The following is a 23,836-nucleotide window of genomic DNA, read 5'->3' on the forward strand; positions in this document are numbered from 1 at the left end:
AAATATTATAAATTATAAATAAAAAAAAAACTTACAATACCTATTATATTATACAAATCTTGCTTTTTATACAATTAAATTTCATAGCCGTTCGCGAATTTTGCATGCGTTTGAATTTTTTCGTAGGACTCACAATTAATTATTTATATATATATAGGTAATGCGTGAATTAGGTACTTATCAGTTATCAGTGTTATCACATAATGTACAATAGATTATTATATTTAGTTTATATAAGTAGTGTATACGGTTATACGGTGGCCGCAATCAGTGGCGATGATCCGAAGACCATCGTTGGTTTTGATTGCTGGCTGCCGTCCTTAAGCGCTTTATGTATCCTGGTCAGCGCCTTTTCCGTAGCGTTCTCCTCGTGCTTGCACACGTACCGGTGCCGGTTACTGCACTCGGCGCCAGAGTACGAGTACACCTTGGTTGCCGCGTTGGGGGTGAGACGTAAACACCGACCGGACCCGCTGATCTGATCCTCGGGCCTCGTTGAATCCTTGGGCACCACGGGCCGCGCGCTGTTAGCCCATATCCAAAGCAATCCCGGGTTTAGGCCGCCCGTCCAATAGTCGTAACCTGTAGTGATTCCGATATACATTAAAGAATTTTCAAAAAAAAAACAAACAATTTTAATAATCGATACCTGCTCCAGCTACAACAGGTTCGCGTATAATTTTCAATTATTTGTCTCGTATATATATATATATATATATATTATGTACTATAATGTATACAGGGCAGTGACGTGCTCATAGGGGATCAGGATGCCATATCCCCTCTTTAGATTGTTTTGTAATGATATTTTATATACATGAAAAAAAATTTAGGGGTCTGTGACAAGTCAAAAATGAATATCCCCCCTTTCAAAAAATCTGAGCACGCCACTGATACAGGGTGATTTTTTAACATGAAACTCCGATCGCTATTTTTTCTATTAATTAAAAAAATGTAATTTTCAAGAAAATAAATAAATTTTCTGATACATTACTAGTTTACTACTTATTTTCAATACATTTAATTTAAAAAAACTAATATTGTTCAATATTTGATTTTACATAAATTACATAAGTAAATCATAATTCTCAATGTTTACAAAAGTATTCTGCTTCAGATTATGAAAAAAGAAATGTAGGTCGTCACCGAAAAAAATTAAAACTCCAAAAATTGTCACCACTTAAATTTTTTTAAATTAATTATTTCTTTAAAAAATGCACATTAAAAACACCCTGCAACCTTCATACTTAGAAAAAAATAATCAAAATAATCCCTCACCTCTTAGATACTTGTCACCGATAAGGTACGTCAGCACATCAATCTGTTCGTCTTTGTTGTCGAACTCTAACAGATTTCCTCCCAGACTCTTGCACATCGACATAGCTGACTTCCAGTTATACTGTCTTTCACTAAAGTGATAACAAGTATGTGCGATACGCGTGAAATTACCTGGACAAGGATCTATGAAAAAAATAGCATTATATAGGTGTAATATTCACAAATAATAAAATAATATTGATCTACCGTAGAATATATTATATTATGTACTCGCGCATATACGATTGTCTACATATATACATATTGTTTTTATACTTAATTGTTTATAAGTACACGTGCACGTAAGTCTACCTATAAGTAATTATTGTTATTACCTAAAATAAATATTTGAATGCTAAGACTAATTTACACGATATGCCAACGCCTTCTATTATTAGACATTATTATATTTAGAACCTGATAAATTTGATAAGAAAAATATGTCCAAAGATATCATAATTATAAGTTATAAACGTTGTCGTTCAATATTTTCGTTTATTGCACTTGATTACTTGAATTGCTTAAGATAATATTGTATCGTTTTACTATTAATAAATATTAAATATTTATTTTAATGTAACTATTATATTATAATATGTATTACTGTAATATTATATTATATATACGATACTACTTAAATATGTCTATACAATATTCATTGCTTATAAATTGTTGTAAGTATATACAGTAATAAATAATATTATTTAATAAGCAGAAGTAGTAGTTTGATTGTTTTAGAACAATAATTTGTCTTTATACAAAATAGATATTAAATAAAGTATTATCATAAGCTTCTAATGTTTTTATAAGAAAAATCTTAAAATACAATATTGTAATTAGATATAATTATAATGAATAGTTGTATACTTGTACCTATTATAAATATTAAAAAAAAAATAATAACAAAATATGTGTTCCTCTTATAATAGTGTTGTTCATCTGAAATATTAGAATATTTGTTCTACTGAATTATAGTACGTAATTATTATTCATATTAATATAATATATTTTTGATAAAGAATTTCGAGAGTCGAAGAGTAAACATACAATAAATATACCTACTCTCAAACAAAACGACTGACCGTGTCAGTGAGCTAAGATGTTAGGAACTCTCGTTAATGTCGTTTAATATTAATATCCAGGATAAACTTATTGATTTTGTATTATTCATTAGCTAAATATTCTTTTTTTTATTTAAAAATGTCATTGTTAAGATGTACATTTCCAGTAATTAAAATTATTATAATTGACTCGTCACAGCAAATTTCAGTTACAGAAATAAACAAAACACTCTCATCTCTCAAGACACTAGTTGTAAATTATGTCATATGAACACGGAGATTGAAAAAATTATAAATCAATCACAGATGAAAATTTAGTCAAAATGTAATAGTTTAATTAGGATAAATAATCACAATTTTATAAAAAAAATGTATCATAGAATGTAGAAGAATAAAAAATAATGATTGATTACAAGACGAATTCAAAGATTTTTTTATACACAGTGTTAAAACAAACTAGAAATTAATGTACTAATTAAACCAAGGAATGTAATGTAAATTATAAGACAATTTTATCAACTTAGAATAAAATAAGTATGCAATTTGGATTTAATTCAACTCTCAAATTTAATAGTTTGACACAATGACATTAAAATTTCGTGATTTATTTAATCTTTTTTTTATATATTTCATGAGTTATGTTTAATAGAACGTATTACTTAACGGATAGCGGATATCATAATATTATTATTTATACTATACTACTATTATAGGCAAATCAGCTCCATACGAAATTACGTTTGTTGTTGAAAACCTATTCTGAAAATAAAATTCTATAATATGTAAATTTCTATTACAACCAGTTTAATTTCGTACGTCTGCAGTGATACCTGTAAACAGTACACAACTATAGTATGAAACCCATATGATTTCAGTATTTAAGTGAAATGTATTATCTAGATATCAATAAATATAAAGTGTCTTATTAAAAAAAAAAATGATTTATAACTCTAATAAATAATAATATAACTATAGTTTATAGGGTTGTTTTATAGTATAGGCACAATTCAATATTTTGAAAAACTTCGAACACTTACACATCGGCTTACTTGTATTTGTATCTAAAAGTAAAATGAACTAATTTGAAAAACATGTTAAATTTATTTTAGTAATATTATTCACAGAATTGATAAGAAAGTAATTTAAAAAAAAAGTGTTTTCTATAGGTAATCTTTAGTTTGAATCTCGATTTCTAATCGCAGCTAGTCAGTGTACGAATGTACTAACACTACCAACTACCGAGTACCGGGTGTACAATCGCTACAAATAATCTTAAACATAGCAACATGCTATACATGAATAGTTTACACGGAAAACTTAAAGAAGTAATTACATGTATAGTATGGGTTAATAATAAATAACTAGGTAATAATAAGTCAACATTTTGATCATAAATTAAAAGTTAAGTAATAAACATTATACTTCAAAATATAACTATTATACAATAATTTAATAGTTTATTTTAAATACCTGCCTAATATAGGTACGAATTCACATAACTAAATAATTAGGCACTATTTGTAATACATTAAAATTATTAAATATACATTTCTATAAGTACTATTAAATTACTTTGATGAATATGTATCTATATTATTATTTTCATTTAAATTTTAAATTATTTAGGATTCACTAAGTTGACAGTCTTATAACTTAAGTATAGTATGTAATACCTATTATTCATTTAGACTTCGGACTCAGTGTTCGATAATGTTTAGTTGACTTAGTTATTTTTTTTTATTTTGAAATGTTAATAGTAAATAAGAAATAATTCCTTAATTATATTTAAATACTGCAGTAACACGTGTCATATAATTAAAATTGTGTTTCAGACTTCATAATTTGTAGAATAAATAATGCTAAATAACTACAATAACTACATATAATAATAATAAATTATGGTTTATTCATAATCATGAATATCATACCGTATAAAATTGACTTCATAATAAAAAAATAAAATGCTCCTAACTATTCAAATTCAAAATAATACAATTTCGACAAATAATATGTTATATGTAATATATTTTAACATATATAATTATAAATGTACTTATTAAATTAAACTATATATCCAATATTTCGATTGTTTGGACAGCATACATTATAATGTATTGTATTATAGCCTATAGGACCTATAGGTACTATCTCAAAAATTAACTGAATACTTGTATAAAACAAACACACTTAAGTGCTAATTTAAAAATAAATGCAATTATTATAATTGTAAACATATTATAACTACATTGTTAAACATTTAGAAATGCTTACTGTTCTAATTGGTTAATTTATACCCATGGCCAAAATAACAAGTATAGTTATTCTCTATATAGGTACCAGCATATACGCAGCATGATAGCATGCAATGGATTAATGGGCATTTAAATCATCCATTATTCACGTCTATAGTTTGCATATTATAATAATGTATAAAAAACAAAATGGAATATGAATCGTATTTTATTTAATAATATTATTAAAGAAACAGTAGTATTATTATTTAATGTATAAACTTTTATAATGATCAGTAAGTATCTACAGTACCTATAGTTATTGTGGTAATATGACTACGTACAATATCTACATTATAGTCATTCTACACGCTATACCGAAATAAAAACTTAAAATGTACATAGGTATTAGTTATTTCTAAATTAATTATGAACTATGACTTATGAGTTATAACTTATAACATACCTACTAGTCGATAATAAATGTAACTTAATTATGAATATTATGATAAATTCACTCGTAAAAACAATCAGAAATCACGAAGTATTTGGTGATGTATAAAAATTATAACAGAACTGAGAACATTTAAATTTACTCTCATTGATCTACCATAATATTTCTAAACGTATTAAAAATGTTTAGCTATACCAAAAAGGTGTCGATATTTAAATAAGTTATGAACAGCAGGTTCTATTGAATATTATTAATTCAATAACTCGAAAAATTTTGATTATTCATTGGTAAATAATCTTACTTACATGGCTACATACGTTCATATTATTATAGCGTATTATGTTTTAATGTAAATAACTTTTTTAAATCGCACTTACCCAGTAAGTAAATAGTTAAGAGTTAAGCATGTACAATATTCACTGTGCAAGTCGTTTTATAGAAATTGAGTATTCGTCATTGATATCAATAATAATTAATAAATATTAATATATTTCATATTTGAAATATTTAAGCAAATATAATAGTGTATAATAACTGTTATGCTTTATTATTCTTTTTAATTTCTGAATAGTTTTATTTAGATCGTGACTAACCTTCTCTGTTGACTGCATTTCCTTCTACAATGTGTTGAATGAGTTCTTCTGATCGTTTTAACCGTTTTTCCATTAAATCCATTCTATGTACCAATTTTTCTATAGCTCCTAGTAAATACATATCAGTTTCTGAAACCTATAAATTTAACATAAAGTTTTTGTTGAATCATGAGAGGTAATACATCGAGTTAAACATTTATAACATAAACTATTCCACATAACGCGCGAATTTATTGATCAAATTTCAAAATAATAATGTGAATTCAAAATTTTACTAGTTATTACTTATTAACAAAGCTGGACAGTAACCATAGTATAAAAAAGTTAAAAGTTATAGAATGTTATAAAATAACTTATAATTTCAAATTAAGTTATTTCTTTTTATAAACAATTTTTGTAACTTAACTTAATTATATTGTTAAACTTAAAATTAAAATTCTTTATAAATTTTTTTACTATTATAAATTGTATATTATTTGTATTCATCTATGGTATTTTTTTTATTACGGATTAAAATCGAATAATATTGTACGTAATTGTAAATATGATATCATTTGAACGCAGCGACAATAATATTATTAACATAATAATTATGGTCGCCCGAATCGTCTGGAAGAAAGGTCTGCTTATTAGAAATAGTCCTTATGGCTTATAGGTATTATAGTAATAATTATATTGAATATTATTTTACTACAGTACCTACTACATCATATACTAAAACTAGTCATTTTCTTTTCGATGAGATAAATATGTTTATTAGTATAGGTAGTTAAGGGTAATTAAAAAAAAGTAACCCGACTTTAACTTAAAGAAATTATAACTTTCCTGAAAATTTGTAATTTAACTTACTTAATTAAATCAATTTATATTTTTAAATGATTTTAACCTAATTTTAGTTTAGTTATTATTATTTTCCGTGAGGGACAACTTAAACTTGGTTAAAAAAATTACTTAAATGGCTCAGCATTCCTTATTAGTTATTAAAAAATGTATCATATAAGTTTTTCATAAGAAATTGTGAATAAACGATAAAATTTTCAAGTACTTCTTTGCTTGGTTCTTTGTTAACGTCCACTCGATCTCCTGCAGCAGCTATATTTTGAGACGGTCGATTCACAACGTAACCGGTAGGCAAAGCTACCGGCACGTTTATGACGTTGTCGCGTGTTGCTAAGTCTTCAATAGTTGTTAAACGGTGAGCAAAATCTAAAAGAATGATCAAGTCATTTCGTAATTACGCTATAAAGATTTGAGATTTATTTTTCAAAATATAAATTTAAAAAAAAATTACCTCGGTTTGACTGAACGACCGTGAAAACAGCAATGGTATGACGACACATGCTATTATTTTCGATAAAATCATATTTAACTGTAATATACCTGCTCGTGAAAAGGAACGAGAACGATTATTATAGTTATTGGCGCGAGGACTAGAGAGGTTTAAACTACTGGAGAAATGCGCGCTGATTGTGCACTGCAAGCGAACGATCGCGAGAATCTGCCCGATGATCACACCAGTGCCACACTGAACGTAGAAACCAAAGTCAACCATCTAATAAATACGCACCGCAAACGTGTTACTAATTACTGACCTAAAACCATTGGACCTTAACTACGGTCACGTTCGTTAAACGGCCGAATGCGTTGACAAATCGACGACATTGATGCAGTCGATGCACCTAATGGGATTTTCTACAGGTAATCTATACTACTATATCTAGTGCGAATTTTGATGCGCAGAGAAAATTCCGCCCAGGTATATTGGTTCGACGAAAAGTGATTTTTCTTTTGATCTAATAGAGAAAAAAAATTTATTCGATTGGGAACCACTGGCCGAGTGAAAGTTTTCCACGCACTAAAACAAATGGACTGTGAAAAAAAAATAATAATAATTCTCACAGCATGAGGGCATCCCATCCGTATCAGTTATTGACATCATTTGCTCATTTGCATATTCCGGTGACAAATAGGTTTTACCTCTCCGTAATATTAGAGAGTACGTCATATTAAATGAAATCATAACACAATGTTGTATAAAAGAACATTTATTATATATTTATGTATGTAAAAAAAAATATACATATTAACTAATTATAGTTGCTTCTAAAACATGTTAATTATACATAGATATCAACAATTTTATTCTGGACGGCTCGTGTGATTAGTAAACTGGACGGAATACTTTTTCGTTTTAATCACATTACAAAATGTTTTAACTCTTAATTAAATTATGTCTATTGTACATATATATATAAAAAAAACAAAACAAAAAAATTAAAATATACCTTGTCAATTTCCCTAAACCTAACAAAAAGTGTCTGTTTATCCACGAAAACAAAAATAAGGGACTTTGAATATAGTCACAGGCAGTGTAGTGCACTAGTGCGTAATGTTTTATAACACAATTTCTTAGTAATAAATAGGTACAAATAAATTAATCGTTATTAATACTTCGTAAACATTTTATACACTATATTCTATTGGGTGAGTGGTCTCTGAACTAAGAGATCGATTAAGCAATATAAATAAATACAATAATTAAAATAAGGTAAATAGGATAATAATATATCACATTGAGGTTTCAAGTGGTTGGCTGTGTGATCTGGGGGGAGGCGAAGGTGCCTGATCCAAATTTGTTTCAAGGACTTCTGCACTACTGTATACTCCTCGACTACTTAAGTCTGTCCACATACCCACTGTAGATGCAAATGTTGAGTTGTCTCTAAAACCTAAATTTATATACATAGAGATAACTTTTTTTTCATATTTACAATTTAATAAAACCAGGAAATACCTTTATTTTTATATGCTAAATCATAATCATTTTCGATGTGTATGGGATCGTTAACATTGTGTACTTCGTATAAGTCACTTGGCTCATATTCATCAACAGATGAATTGAATTGTGATTTCATTATGGAATCGTTACTTCCGTTGGCTTTGGATGATACTGTGTTAAAACCACTGCTATTATCAATTATCTATAAATTAATATATTTCTAATAAATATTTCTCAAATACTATTAAAAATTATAAAATCATGGTCATAAAAAATAAAAAAAGATACAATTATTTTAACATACTGGTTTACGTCGATAATTTAATTCAGAAAATGCAGGCTGTGACAGGGATAATGATCGTAAAGATGTTAATGATTGGCGAATTGAGTTTCGTCTATTTAGTCTTTGCACCTGTCTTCGCTTTGATTTAGTCCACCAACAACATAATACAGATGCCACACAAATCAAACAACCAAATATTAACCCCGTAACAGCAATGTTGACAAAATCATCACGCCACTTTAATGGATTTATTGTCACTTGAGGGTCTAATAACAAATAAACATTTTAATAAAGAAATTATCACTTAACTTAATAATTATTTTGTTTTAAAGCAAATTTATTATTACCCATTTCACAAATGAAAGCATTACGAAAAGCACACTCTACATTAGTGTGTACTTTGTTAAAACCAAGAGCTGTACACTGACCAATGTAGTCGATATGCTGAACCCAGATTAGGCCATAGTCATATATCTGCAATTGCAGAGTTCTCCTGATATTTGCATAATCACCAGTAATGAATGGCATAGAAGCATTCATAGTCTAAAAAATTAGACATAACATTTTTAATATTTATTTAACAACACTAAGTGCATTGCTTACCATGCAAAATGTCTTGGCTTCATAAAATGTCATTGGTACGGCAATGTATCCATAACAAGTATTAGAATTCGGCATTAAGATCCAAGGTGGAGGACATTTTTCTGATTCTAAAATAGTTTTATTTGTTGAGTAATACGGTATTACATCAACTGGCATTAATTCTATTTCATCTTTGTAGTCTTTGATGCGTCCATGCACAGCAATAGTATCATTAAAACCCCAATAGTTGTGACGAGCATCAATGGAACCATCAATAGCATAAATATAATCACTGCAAATATTATTGTAATGATAATTATTTTGACTAAAGAAAGTTAAGATCAAAATGTTTTTACTTTGATCTATTATTACTGGTTGCAGCTATGATTTCATAGTTATTTTCAGGGTCATAAAATATATTATGTATATAATATTGACCGTTTGATAAAGCCAATATTGTCCCTTTGTTCTGTAAGTTTGTTGCTTCGTTCCTGTAACAACAAAATTAAATTAATACTTACACAATAAGAAATAAATTGTAAAAGATATTTACCAATAAAATCCATTATGTGAAGTTGATGATTGTAATGGCAATCGGATTCCGTGAAAACCAGACATTTGTAGAACATGAAAACCAATGTTACTATAAACGTAGTTGAATGTAAAATTTGAAATAACCTTAAAATGAAAGAAAGTTAAAAATTATACAAGAGGTTATTATAAATTATTAAATAATTACCTGCACGAGCTGAATGATGTTTTCATACGGAGCGATATTATCAGAGAAAAAGTTGCGATAAATAGTTATATGTTGTTGAGGCGCCACTCGTATACCACTAATATTTAATACTGGCAAATTAACATTTTCTGTAAATAAATTATTATGGATAATTGCTTGTAAAGCAGTTGCGAATCCACTAGAATCTGCTGTCACTTTAAGACCACCTTGATTTTTCATAACGAGGTTATTCTAAAATAAAAAAGATTTTACCTTTATATTTATAAAAATTGAAGCAAAATAAATCAAATATATTAAATACAATAAATCGTTAAAATTAGAAAACAGTTATTGAAGTTGAAGAATAAATAAATGGAAATATGGAATTATTATTATTTCAAAATGAAAATATTTGAATGTTCATGAAAAAAAAATTCTTAAGGACAATAAATTTTGTAAGTGGTTCCAGGGAGGCAAATTTGAAGACAGAGGAATTAAATTATCTATTTGTAACAAGGTCAGAAATAAAGTATTGGAATAGTTAAATAAACTAACCCATAATTTATTTTAGAACAAACAATAGTTGTACGGATTAAGTAAGGATGAATAATAAATAGGAACAATCAGAAGAGAAAGTAAAAAGGGATTTATATTAAGATTTTAATCAAATTATTATTTAACTAATCATGTAAAAAAATGTCTTACATGAAGTAGTAAACTTTGAGTATTTTGCAACTGAAATTGGATTGGCATATCACATGTACTTATGTTTGAATTGGGTATATGATGACAATTATTAATTATCTTATTCCAAGCAACACTAATATGTGGATTTACTTCACCTGCACACGCATAGCTTATAGCACCCATAAAATTATTGTTGATCACTGAATATGAAATATTATGTTCAGTGTTGCGATCTAAAATTAATTAATAAAAATCAATTTTTCTCTTTTTTTAATGAAAAATATAACTCTAATTATACGTTATTAAATCTATTACAATCTTATATTAATAATATATACATACCAAAACCAATTGCAGCAATAGGAAGGGTCATAATTTCTGCAATAAAACCATAAACACGAGAAGAAGCAGCTCGAGCTATAGTTTTTAAACTAATGCTACCAAATGTGGATTTGATAAATCTTCTTCTTTGAGATTTTGGAGATTTAACAAGACGGATAATTTCAGAAGTTTTATTATATATTATTCCATCATATATTCCCACATAATCATTTTCATGCGCTAGATTTAGTTGTAGTAATCTATAAATAAATATAAAAAGTTAAAATTAAAATAGTTACTTGAAAAAAAGAAGAATACTAATTATTATTTTTTATACCTTAAACCTAATGATTTAAATCCCAAATAACTACGAAAAATTTTAACACAAGATATTGGTTGATCACTGTATCTGAAGTGTACTATCATTCGTTCATACACTACTACATCTTTGATGGGATCACACATATCTAACAAACCGAATGTGTCTTTAGGAATATTCACTTGTTTTAACACATCAAAGGAACTTTCATCGTTTTCTTGTCCTTCTCCAGTTAAAGAAATTATGTTAATACCAATTCCAATATTATTTTCAATCCTAAGACACAAGTTATCATTTAAGTGGAATAAAATTAATTACTAAAAATATTACACTAACCAATTAGAAAATAGATGTATGTTTTGGTGTTTAAATGTTATAACAGATATCCCATGAGATGCTGAATTTGTAACATTAATAGAATTTATGTAAGGAGATTTTCCAACTATCATAACAGCTGGTGATAATTCGTTATGTAACACTCCAGCACCTTCAACTCGTACATATTGTAATTGAGATTGCACATTTGTTTTCAATCCGTGGTTTTCATTATCGTGCAAATATTCAGAATAATCGTTTACCTCAAAATCATTGTTAGCAAATCTATAAAAGTAATATTAATCAACTAAAAATTTATATTACATTTGAAATTAAGCAAATGTACATTTTCATAGTTATTTTAGTCAATATTTTTGTAAGTTTATGCAATTTAATATTGTATAATGTTTAATTAATTATAAGTACTTTAAAATACAGTTTACCATAATTTCCTAGATTTATTAGTAAATATTTAATTGGTTGTAATCTCTTGAATGTTTTACCTTATGCCTCCCCAATGATGCTGGTTCTTAGTAAGAATAGTTTCAGTACAATATACAAATACAAATGATTCGTCATTCCAATCACATGTTAAGTACTCATCAGTAAAATTTAAAATTGGGCAATCTAGGAAATTGTTTTCATTTCCTAAAACAAAACATTTATGGGTATACAAATCATTTTTAAATTTATTCAATTAAATTACCAAAACATCTAAAATGTTGAGGCCAACTTTGAGCAGCAACTACCATTTGACTTTCATTATAATAATGTTTCTTCCAGGTAAACCAATTGTTGAAGGTACTACTATTTGATCCAATTTCTTTACATACCACTTTAGCATTAGCTTCAGTGAATGAGTGATCACAAGTTGGTAACCATTGCATTAGAGTACTGTTCCATATCTCCAAAAATCCAAATACATTAGCATTTGTTTCATCAACATTTTTCATATGATTTAACCGTATAGTAGGCCTTGATGAATGATATAATTAATTAAACTTAATTTAAAAATTATGAATAATTGCCATGATCATACCTGGACTTAAAACTGTGTGAATGTGGTATCATAACTTTATTTATAGGCTTAAATGTTATTTCACCACCAATATAACCTCGAGCGACCAAAGAACCAAGCACAAGGATACCAACATTAGGTGCAAATTCTAATGTTGTTCCTGGTAATATAGTTAAAGTTACTCCTGGCATTACAGTAATATCTGATAAAACTGTGTATGCATTTTCTTGTGGAGTAATAATCAATGATTCTGAAATTTTACCACCTAATACACCATTTGAGGTGCGGAATGTATCATCCCATGTTGTCTAAACCAAATTCATAAGAAATTATAATTAAACTTCATAAATATTTAAGTTATAATAGGTACTTACCGATAAAGAGGCATCAAAAGAATCATCAATTAAAAATGGTGTAAAAACAGTAACTGCATTATTATTCCAATCATCAAAATCGAATATAAGATCTTTTATACGATTAATATCTAAAGAACCCCACCAATTATTTGCCATGTTTATTGCGTTACTTGTTCTTGACGTATGCAGACCAGCAATAACATTATAGTTCATATTATTACTTGATGACATTAAATTACGATCAATTTTAACATTTTGAATTCCATCAAATATAATCAATGCAGAGATTGACTAAAATACAAATTAGTTATAAGTTATTGAAGTATAAACACTTTTTAATACCTATACAATATAATTACCCCTGTTGTAAGTAATCTTGAGTTACTATTGAATATATTTTCTCTGAACAATGCAAATACCGAACTCATAATTTCACACTGGCTTTTAATATTGAACTTAATCATAAATTCTCCAGTGTTGGAAATAATCGTATTCTTCCAGATTAACATATACTTTTCCATACCCGTTATCATTATCAAACCATCTAAATAATTTTGAATGAAGATAAAAAAAATGAAAATGAAAAATGTACATAAGAAATGGCTTAATAAAATTACCTTTACAAATATTATTTTGTATAGTATTACGAGTGATATTTAACATGGCAAAATGTCCACCAATGTTCAATTTTAAATTTGAATTATGAACCAATGTATTATTATCAATTATCACAACATGAGTGATGTTTTCATCATATGAATATAAATATGGCAATATCAATTGGATACCATCTTTAAGATTTCGTTCAAATGAATTTCCAGTTAACTCCCATTTGTAAATGTTTAATGAATTTTGTGTATCTCTAAATAATAGTTAAAATAAGTGGTTAAGAAAAATAATTATAATTTATAATTCTTTACAAATATTGTAAATAGAATACAAAGATGATATATAAAGTGTAAATAAGTAAACATACTTGGAGTGATGAGTGATAATTTTTCCATTATTTGCTATTATTGAATTATTGACACTTATATGAATATGAGATTTGTTAAACAGTCCAAATGAAAATGGCTCAATTTCACGAACTAACAAACCTTCGTTTGTATTATAAGATACATCACAATCATATAAATGTATCGATTCATTTAAAGCACGTAAATAATACTGGCCTTTTTTGGGTTTATTGTTATATCTGTGACTTTCAGTACTCATAAATCTAAACATATAATATATATATACAAAAAATGATTTTAAAACTAGAAATACATTTTTAGAAAAAAAACTTACTCGCTATAGTAGGTCATAAATACTCCAATTTCATTACTTTTAATAGCAGTTTTAGTAACAAATAATGTTGGTTCTGGTTGAATTAATAATCCTTGTTTAATTGTAGCTAAAAATAAAATAATTATAATGCAATTAAAATATTATTAAATTTTTAAGTATTAAATTATTCATACCTGGTACACATGATATAAGAAGAACAATATTTCCTTGTGGATTTGATCCACTACTGTAATTCAAAATGATACCATTGGAACTACTTTGAGTAGGGAAAATACCAGTATCTTGATTGGAACTCCATAAAATGTTATCATTTATCTTATTACTATGAATATTATGAATTGAAATTTTTTCAGTACTATTATTATGTGGAATATTTAACATCTGAATTCCAATCACAAAATTGATTTTTGTACACTAAAATAATTTTAAATAAATAAATACAAATAAACAATTTTTTTTTAAATTTATTAAAATATGAATCACTTGAAAAATTATTTTTGATTGAATTGGTTCTGTTAAATGCATTTGTTTAGTGATAACATATCTAAATTCATTAGTTTTTAAGTCTATTTGAAAATTTGATTGATCATTGGGCAATAATACAGGTTTATATTGATATGAACTTGATGCAAATGGTTTAAACCATCCTGCGAGCTCTCTTTGTTTATCAATACTAATTGAAACATCATGCTGAATACCAAATTTATTTCTTTCAATTTTACTATCTGAAAATAAAAATACTAGTATACTTATACATTTATCTTAAATTATCATTATATAATATTTACCTTGAATGTTCAAACCAAGTTGTTTGAAAAATATCCCAGCTCCTTTATTTCCACTAAATTCTGAGTTACGAATATAGCTCAAACTATTATGTAAGTCAGAATAAAGTACTTCCAAGCCATTTCCAGCATTGTCTGTGATACGAACGCCTTCAAATGTATGTCTATTCAAATCTACCTGTAGGGCTATAATAATAGATACATAATACAACTGTAAATACTACTGTTAAAAAGAATAAATTCAATTTTAATTTTTAGAAAATATACCTGGTCCAAATTCATTAGTAATGTAGTCGAAAAGTCCAGCTTTTTCTATTGTTACATATTGTAGATTACACGTATCTGCCAATACACCTAATCTTAAGCCGGTCCAACCAGGTTGTTCACACCGAAAAGCAACATCTTTCGAATGATCACATAACTGTTCAGAGTCACTTACTTTTTCTACTCTACAATTCATCATGTCTGTATCTTCATCAGAACAAGTGACATTTCTGTAAATAAATATTCTATTATAATTGGAATATTCAAGAACATTTAAAGTTTAATTACTTACGTTAATAACACTGGTTCTAATGGATCAGCAAGGGGTACATCAACTTTCCAATCTGCAGGATTTAAAACTAGACCCATTTGTCGACACACTAATGCAGCATTGTCAATTGTCCAGCCGTAATTACAAACTGTTCCCCATGTATTTAACTCTTCGGAGAATACCTGTTTAAAACAAAATGTAATTAATATAATGCAACAAAAATAAGAAAACAAAGATCATACCTGAAGTCTTCCTTCATTAAATGTTCTTCCAGCAACCAACTTTACTCTAGTATTTACACTAACAGTTTCAATTGGTTCCTCAATCACAGGAACAGGAGGTTCATTTAATGTAAATTTAATATTACCAAAACCTCTACCACGAGCTTCTAATTTACCAGCTACCATTATGCCAACACCTGGATTAAATCTAAAATATTTACATTTTAGACAAAAAATACAATAACTGTAATATAATAAAGTATAAAATTACTTCAAAGTGACATCAGGATGAATAATTAATTTTCCACTAGACGCCACATTAATGTCTCTTGTAACAACATATTCACCACTATATACGGTTTCTACACCATCAACTTCTCCACCAAAATCATTGGGTTCTTTATACAATTGGGTTATAACTGTAGAAACAGTCATTATTGACGTAGTACCAGGATTTGTAGGATGTAACAAGAAGGGAACAAATTCAATTTTAGCCAAATTATACCGATCACGCCTGTTAAACATTTACTATATCAAATAACATAAAATAAAAGAAAAAAATTTAACTTACCTGTGAAATAATCTATTTATAATAAAATGATCATCAGTGTTTCCCAACCAATTATAAGTAGTGTTTACTATGAGACTTTGATCTTCAAGTTGTACTCCTATTTCATAATTTGATAACGGGTTTTCAATAATATTTCTCATGACAATTATATTAGAAGAAGCAACAACAATTACTGCCGCCACTTTATTTCTTGAAACCAACTTAAAAGGTTGAGTTATTTTATTGTTCTTTAAATAATTCCACGTGAATAGCAAATTATGTAGTTGGCTATAAGTACTTAGTCCTAAATTAACAACATAGCTTCCACTGTTATCGTAAAATTCATTATATCTCAGTAAAGCAGTTGTTGGCGATTCATCAAAATCTTCATCAAAATGTTCATTTCTAATTAATATGCAACCATACTCTTGTTTTTTGAATCGATTGAACTCCAAAATTGCATCCATGTTAAGCATTGGTCTTATAAGTACTGCCAACTTTTTATTATTAAAAAATTCATTATACGATATAATTACATGAGTTGTAGTAGCTTGTCGCTCAATACATGATTTTATTTCTAATGCATAAATGCTAAAACTAAAAACATTTCCTGTGACATTTATCTGTGACTTGCCATGACACCATCCATCAATTTCTACTGTATTGTTATTGATCTGAGAATATGTTAAAATTGTTTTCTGAGGTACATTGCTGATTGTTTTGTCTAATAACCGAACAGCTATTCCTGGTCCTGAATTTGACTTGATTAATGAATATGTAACATTACGTACTCCACCATTAGTATTAGTTAAAATTCCAAATCCGTTATTATACACAATTTCTGAACCTAATATAGTTATGTCAGCAGAACCATTAAAAACATTGACTCCAGCACTTCCACTGTTGTTGTGCACAGAAGAGTTGAATATTGACACAGCACTATATAAATTCTCAACAAATAATCCAGAGCCAATATTATCAGATAGAATACTTTCAGATATATTAATACTATGCCATTTTACTAAAAAAAATCAAATTAAATGAGAAAATTTATCTAATCAATTAATGTTTATTATTTTATAATATTAAATTGAAATTAATTATCTTACCAAATCCTGAAGTTACCCTAAGAAGACCAAATACATTTGTTCTAGCTGGTGCAGAAAATTGAATTAATATGTTGTTACGACTTGATGTTACTGATTGTGGTACTGTATTATTAAGTACAGAAATAGTAGCTAAAAGCCTAAAAATATATATTTTATTAATAAAATAATACAAGATAATAAATATCAAATTCATGAAAAAATACCTATCAGGAGTTGATACTTCTCCATCATAAATGTATATGAATGAATTATTGTCAAAATGTTGAGAACGGGTATGTTCAATGTTAACAGTTAAAACTTGTCCAATTTTAGTGAATAAACTCTGTAATTAACAATATATAGATTAAAAAATCTAAATATTATTTTAAATAAAATTATAAGTAAATACCTTGTAGCAGTTAATTTGTTTAGCGTTATAACTATTTTGTTGCACAGAAACAAGCACAGGAAATGTTTGACTAGTTGTTGTTGGAAGAGAACATAATTCATTAACATTATTCATGAGATCGCGATTGACATTGCCTTGAACCATATGTATACCATCTCCTTTGTTGTTAGACACCAACGTTTTTATTAAACTTAATTGACCAAAAGATGAATTCATAAAAATACCATGTCCTGAGAATAAATAAAAATAAATATTTATATTTTTTTTTTTTTTTTATTTTTTTGAAAAAACACATTATTGATAAACCAAATATTATATTTTGTAACCAACACATATCATTATCAACACATTGATATATTTTATTATTTTATATGTATAAAAAAACTAACATTTTAATATAGTTATATAGTTTATTTAATATAAAGTAGTAAAGTACCTCTATTATTTTTAATAATACAGTCTTGTAAATCTAGTATGGAATCTGATGTTGTTATGTTAATTCCATTATATGCAGAATGTAATATTGACACATTTCTTAATAACGGTGGTACTCCATCAACTTCTATGACTGAAGTAGATTTAAACTCAGCACCAACTCCAGCATATCTATCATAATATAAATATCATAATGACACTAAATAATACAAAAACTAAAAAATAATGAATGCAGTGGTATCATTACAGGATTCACTAAATGAGGCAAAATTTTGATCAACTTTTTTGAAAATAATATTTATTTCTACCAGGGTTTTTGATTTTTATAATATAGGTAGTTAATTCTTATGACTTTTGCGATGCCTATTTCATTGAAAAGCCATGTACTAACTTAAGTTACTAATTAGTTTTTATACACATTGACCAATAAACAGTCATATATTTATACAATTAAAAAATAGTCTATAAGTATTAATTAGTATAATTATTAGTAGTAATTATTTAAAAGTATAATAACTACAACAATAATCAAAAATTACTAATATTAATAATGTTTATAATTACAGATGAAAAAAGTATTAAATTGAATGTTTTTCTTATGAGAAGGTATGAAGAGCCCAAATATTATCTAAATTATCAAAATGGCACTTTTCCCCCTTAAAATGATGCCACTGAATAAATAATTTATTGTATCATACATAAATATGTGTAAAGAATAAAAAAATTACGTACGTTAATATAACATGATTTAGTTCAGATAGTGAGACTGGTTGATATAAGGTATTATGATGTATTAATGATTTTTTGAACTGGGCTTTTTCAAATTTAAGACCTTTCCAATAACTTTTTACAACAAAGCTATTTTCATAATATGGCTGACATTCAATAGCAATATCTTGCTTAAGATCTGAAAATTATAATTAGATAAATACTTTGAGATTAAAGATGATTCATTAATGATGATTGATGAGTCATATATTTAAAAATAAAATTTTATTGTTTTAAACACTTAAACTTACCACAGCTACCAGATCCTAATTTTTTATTTTTCCATCCGCTACAGCTATTTAAATCATTTTCAATACCTTGGCATTGTAAATTAGACAACAGAAGTCGTGTGTGCAGCTTATCTACTTTAGGTTCCATCCAACGTAAAAATTTACCTCCGCGAAAGCCTAAATGCCGACATGTTGTTTGGAGGTCTGCATTGTTCCATCTGTATATTTAAATAAAACATTTAGATAAAATATTTTGCAGCTTACTGCATATTATAAAGATTAAAGTTTCCTTACTGTGTTGATGTACAGACTGATCTCCAAGCACCTTTATAAAATAACTGTAAACGTCCAGCTAGTATACTAGGACCATCTACAAGTCTTATGTTTGAAGAAGACTGACTTAAACCATCATCTGTGTCTTCTACATTAGCACTAGATGTCATTACAATTTTGTTATGAGCATCTCCCTATAAAATGTGTTATGAGCATATTTATTTATTTATTAGATATTTTTAAAATACATTACATTTGCAATAATTGATCCTTTCACTGTGATCCCAGTTTTTGGTGAAAATTTAAGTATTACTCCTGGATCTATAATAAGCTGACCAGTATCTTCAATAATAACATTATTTAAGATGAAGTATGGGCTTTGGTCGGTTTTTAAACGATGATGATTAGCAACGATTCCTCCAGACCATTCTGTGTAGCCTTTATTAGATTTAAGTCCATTAGCCCAAGTGTAATCGGCATGTGTATGAAATGCGAATATTTCAATAAACTGAAATAGGCCTAGTAATTTCACTGTAGTTAAAGCCATTTTATTTTAATATCACATCATTTAAATTATTAACGTGTCCAAACGAATTTTCTAGTCCAAATGGTTTTACACTAAATACTAATAAACACAAAAAAAAAAAAAAAAAAAAAACTGAACAAAATTCACTAACTAAACTACGAAAAAAAATGTATTAAAAATATTTGAAATTCTACACCCAACCCATTGTTTGTGTTTTCGTACGGTACTATCAATATTCAATTGAGTATTAGTTAAGAATCTTGTTGACTTTAATAGCGTAACGGGTAAAAAGGAGGGGATCGGATGTCGCAACAGTCAACAGGTGAACGGAACAAAGATATTATATATAAGTATAATTTTTTTATTGGATTCTCAAATTCCTCTTCAACTGAGTTCAACCGTTATATTACTTAAATTTAGAAAGATAATTAACAATGGACAGCCGATTTGACAAATTTTTATAAAATTTAAATTGTGTTTATCACGTAAATATTTAATATACTATAGTAGGTAGCTATAGCCTATATTTTAGTTCATGGTTATATTAAATATTGATTATAGATATATTGTGTTATGTTTTAATTCACCAACTACTTATTGTAATACTTTTTAGATTGTTATAATACTGTTTTTTCTATAGTCTGTACTACTGTTAAGTGTTAGTAGTCAAAATTAAAACAAATTATATTTAATAAAAGACATTTTAATATATTATAACGGAGTATGAAATATTATTTAAATAATTGTTTGTGTCATAACTCGGTGACATATTACATATATAATAAATAATAATATTACAATAGTTATTAATAAGTACAAGACGGTTTAACAAAGATTCTATTAAATTAATAGGAGAGGGTGAGAGGCTTCATTATATTATATAAATACATTACATACCTACTGAATAAAAGTAATAAATAGTACTAACTATGGTTGTACTACAACTAGTGGTGGCGCGTGAACAATTTTATAGGGTAGACAAGGACAACAAGACAACATAAAAAATGGTGTTATATAAAATTTATTTAAAAATTGCACATGTGTATAAGGCCCTAAACCACAGTCGGAATGATATTAAATTATTACGTTGAGACATCTCTTCCATACATATAATTTTGGTAATACCCCACTACGTCCCTCGTTTACCATGTCATACGCCTGTAAGGCCGTAAGTCATCAATAGTGAGATACAATTCAATATGTCTCACGCTCTCACCGATTCGACGGTGACGATCAAACAGCAATTACAGTATAGATAAGATTAAGATATAAATAAAACTGTACATATTATATTTATTATTCACTACTCATACAGACATTGTAGAGACGAAATGAATCAGTGTAAACATTTTATTTATAAAATTATAAAAAAATAAAATACTTATAAAGTATAGTAACATTTAATAAACAACTAATTTTTAAAACTAAATTATTTGATATTTTTGGGTAGACAATCATTGTCTACCCTACTGACTACAACAAAGATTTCACTAACACAGTAACACGGACCATTACCATGGGAGTGCACTAGGTTTTAAACAAATATTCGCATTCCCCGATTTCCAAATTTTTAACAGTTTTTGAAATTTGTTAGAAAATGTTTTGTATAAAATGTAGTTTATAACTACGTTGTTTTTTTTAATAAATTCTTTACAAAGGTTATATAGTTGTATACCTATATGGTGTCAGCTATCAATATAATGACTTTAATGATAAATATGAGTATTATAACTACTTTCATAGTTTTATTTTTTGGGTACTTGTCTTCTTGTTTGTGACACTGATGTTTTACTGCATCACAATTCTTATGAGTTTATTCGTACGGCGATCTAAGTATTTCAATTTTTAATTGTAGCTAATAGAAAAGTAAATTGTAATATTATAACATATTCTTCAATTCACTTCGTTCAAAATCTAAAAATGTCATCTTAATTCAAAAAGTTTATAAAATTCAAACATTTCAAACTGTGTTAAATTGTTTTTTTTTTTTAAATACTAGATTTTATTACTTATGCATTATATTAACAGTATACATATTACACATACTTATTAATTGATTTTAAATTTAATAAAATAACCAATTATAAATTATCAGTTCTTCAAAAAAATATATAACAGTAATACATAAATAATAATTGATTAATTTTTTATAGAAAATAATAACATAAAGCTTTTAATCTAAAAAACTGTCTCCTTCTACAACTTCTTTTAAACTAAGAACTTCCATTTGAGTGGTACCTTTAGAATCTGATCTCACAAGTTCATCTATTTGCCTATAGTTTCCAGGATCAATAAGTAGTATCTACAGAATAACACAAATTATCACATTAATGTTAAATAGATTTTTTAAATATTTTTTTTACCAAAGTAATTTCTCCAGAATCCCAATTTTCTGACTCTACAGATGATGCTAAAGCAACAAATTTTTCCTTCAATTTTTTTGCATCTTTGCTTGTTGATTCAACTTTTAGCCTCATCATAGCTCTATCAAGTGGAAGCACAGTCTTGATTAAACGTATGACTTCAAGAGCCTGTTAAATGTTCATAACAAGTTTATTATTTATTGTTTATTAATAATTAGGAATATCAGAAGTCTGCCAAGTAATTAGTATTTACTTGTTGTTTTGAGTTTCTATTCGGTTTTACTGAATAATGTACATCTTTCATTGCTTTTTCTATCATAGTTACAGAATAAGGTCTTTTTGTATCTGGGTTAACACATTTATCTGGAAATAAAAATAATATCATTTAATACTAAATTGTATTTTTTTAAATTAATTTTCTAATTTATGTATTACCTGCAACAATAGTGGCAATATCTTTGTAAGAAGCATCCAATTGAGCAGATCTTTCTTTATCAGAAATCTGTAACTCTCCTTTCTCTAATATATGTCTGCAAATATCGGTTAAGTTATCAGTGTCAAAAATCTTTTGTAAATCTTCCTTTTTGGCCACCTGGCCTTTGGATACATTAGTAAATACAGAATGTGTTTGTAACACCTCATCAATATCTTTTTCACTATAAAAGTAAAAAAAGTAAACAAATATTTAATATTGTCTAAACAACAAGTATTATAGCTGGTGTTAACATACATGCCATTCCTCCACGAAACTACTTTATTCTTATAGCACGCTATTTCGAATCGTTTACCATTTTTTTTCATCCGAACAACAGCCACATTAGTGAGACGAATTTGATTAGTAGGAGTAAATATCTTCGACATGGTAAAACTTATTATAAAACAATTAAATTATTACTTTTATAGTTTTATAAATTTAAAACAATCTTCAAAAGTTCAAAATAAAAATAAATATATTTATATATTAGAGTTTGAGTGTTTCAAATGCTCAATAATGAAAGCATTGTTTTTGTATTTTATGATAAAAAGATATAGTTATTGATACCAGGGACAAAGATATTATCTACACTGTGTCTAGATATCCGGGTAGATAAAGTGCACACGGATCCATCTGTGTATATGTTCGATACCCAAATTGGCCGAATTATTAATGCGCATGCGCCTTAGACAATTTATAATATTATTTCATATTTATATGCTAATTAGTAATTTTAGACAAGACAAACTATCGAAAAATAACTAGAATCACGTTATTTGCGAATATTTTTATTACATATATTTAATTTTTTTTTAATTTTGAAGTTTGTACTCAATATGAAATTAGGTGACGAA

The 23,836-nt window shown here is 27.1% G+C and overlaps 3 protein-coding genes across 3 annotated transcripts; all 3 read right to left on the minus strand.

Annotated features, from left to right (window-relative positions):
• Window positions 1-61: 61 nt before the first annotated feature.
• On the minus strand, window positions 62-7,181 carry LOC113554998 (CD209 antigen-like protein B). Its single transcript, XM_026959240.1, is given in 6 exon segments — window positions 62-582; window positions 1,279-1,461; window positions 5,657-5,792; window positions 6,702-6,862; window positions 6,948-6,971; window positions 6,974-7,181. Coding segments are annotated over 6 exon segments (882 nt in total). The 5' UTR covers window positions 7,020-7,181; the 3' UTR covers window positions 62-250.
• Window positions 7,182-7,691: 510 nt separating this feature from the next.
• LOC113551486 (protein bark beetle) lies at window positions 7,692-20,165 on the minus strand. Its single transcript, XM_026953752.2, has 36 exons — window positions 19,872-20,165; window positions 19,640-19,812; window positions 19,367-19,563; window positions 19,080-19,254; window positions 18,349-18,518; window positions 17,913-18,142; window positions 17,728-17,846; window positions 17,525-17,661; window positions 16,437-17,436; window positions 16,137-16,379; window positions 15,887-16,073; window positions 15,666-15,826; window positions 15,377-15,603; window positions 15,113-15,295; window positions 14,808-15,049; window positions 14,498-14,738; window positions 14,325-14,430; window positions 14,011-14,253; window positions 13,652-13,896; window positions 13,394-13,578; window positions 13,053-13,325; window positions 12,700-12,986; window positions 12,367-12,635; window positions 12,164-12,308; window positions 11,682-11,945; window positions 11,364-11,621; window positions 11,048-11,286; window positions 10,724-10,938; window positions 10,040-10,270; window positions 9,854-9,978; window positions 9,657-9,791; window positions 9,322-9,592; window positions 9,066-9,261; window positions 8,740-8,984; window positions 8,451-8,637; window positions 7,692-8,385 (listed from the first exon to the last, which is right to left on the minus strand). The coding sequence occupies exons 1-36, from the start codon at window positions 20,163-20,165 to the stop codon at window positions 8,225-8,227; spliced, it is 8,259 nt and encodes a 2,752-aa protein (XP_026809553.1). The 3' UTR covers window positions 7,692-8,224.
• Window positions 20,166-22,231: 2,066 nt separating this feature from the next.
• On the minus strand, window positions 22,232-23,495 carry LOC113553361 (ribosome maturation protein SBDS-like). The gene is made up of 5 exons (XM_026956663.1): window positions 23,238-23,495; window positions 22,943-23,163; window positions 22,761-22,870; window positions 22,508-22,675; window positions 22,232-22,446 (listed from the first exon to the last, which is right to left on the minus strand). Exons 1-5 carry the CDS (start codon window positions 23,366-23,368, stop codon window positions 22,318-22,320), a joined length of 759 nt encoding a protein of 252 aa, XP_026812464.1. The 5' UTR covers window positions 23,369-23,495; the 3' UTR covers window positions 22,232-22,317.
• Window positions 23,496-23,836: the final 341 nt, after the last annotated feature.

Source organism: Rhopalosiphum maidis, chromosome 2 (genome assembly GCF_003676215.2).
Source record: "Rhopalosiphum maidis isolate BTI-1 chromosome 2, ASM367621v3, whole genome shotgun sequence".
Classification (NCBI taxonomy): Eukaryota; Metazoa; Arthropoda; class Insecta; order Hemiptera; family Aphididae; genus Rhopalosiphum; species Rhopalosiphum maidis.

Excerpts from the sequence above, each read along its gene's own strand:
- LOC113551486 (XM_026953752.2), bottom strand. The coding sequence starts at position 20,165 with ATGGCTTTAACTACAGTGAAATTACTAGGCCTATTTCAGTTTATTGAA. Across the intron at positions 18,143-18,348 it reads TATTATTAAAAATAATAGAG|GACATGGTATTTTTATGAAT; the intron begins GTACTTTACTAC and ends ATTTATTCTCAG. Across the intron at positions 11,622-11,681 it reads ATACATCTATTTTCTAATTG|GATTGAAAATAATATTGGAA; the intron begins GTTAGTGTAATA and ends CTTGTGTCTTAG.
- LOC113553361 (XM_026956663.1), bottom strand. The coding sequence starts at position 23,368 with ATGTCGAAGATATTTACTCCTACTAATCAAATTCGTCTCACTAATGTG. Across the intron at positions 23,164-23,237 it reads GTTTCGTGGAGGAATGGCAT|TGAAAAAGATATTGATGAGG; the intron begins GTATGTTAACAC and ends TTACTTTTATAG. Across the intron at positions 22,676-22,760 it reads ATAGAAACTCAAAACAACAA|GCTCTTGAAGTCATACGTTT; the intron begins GTAAATACTAAT and ends AACATTTAACAG.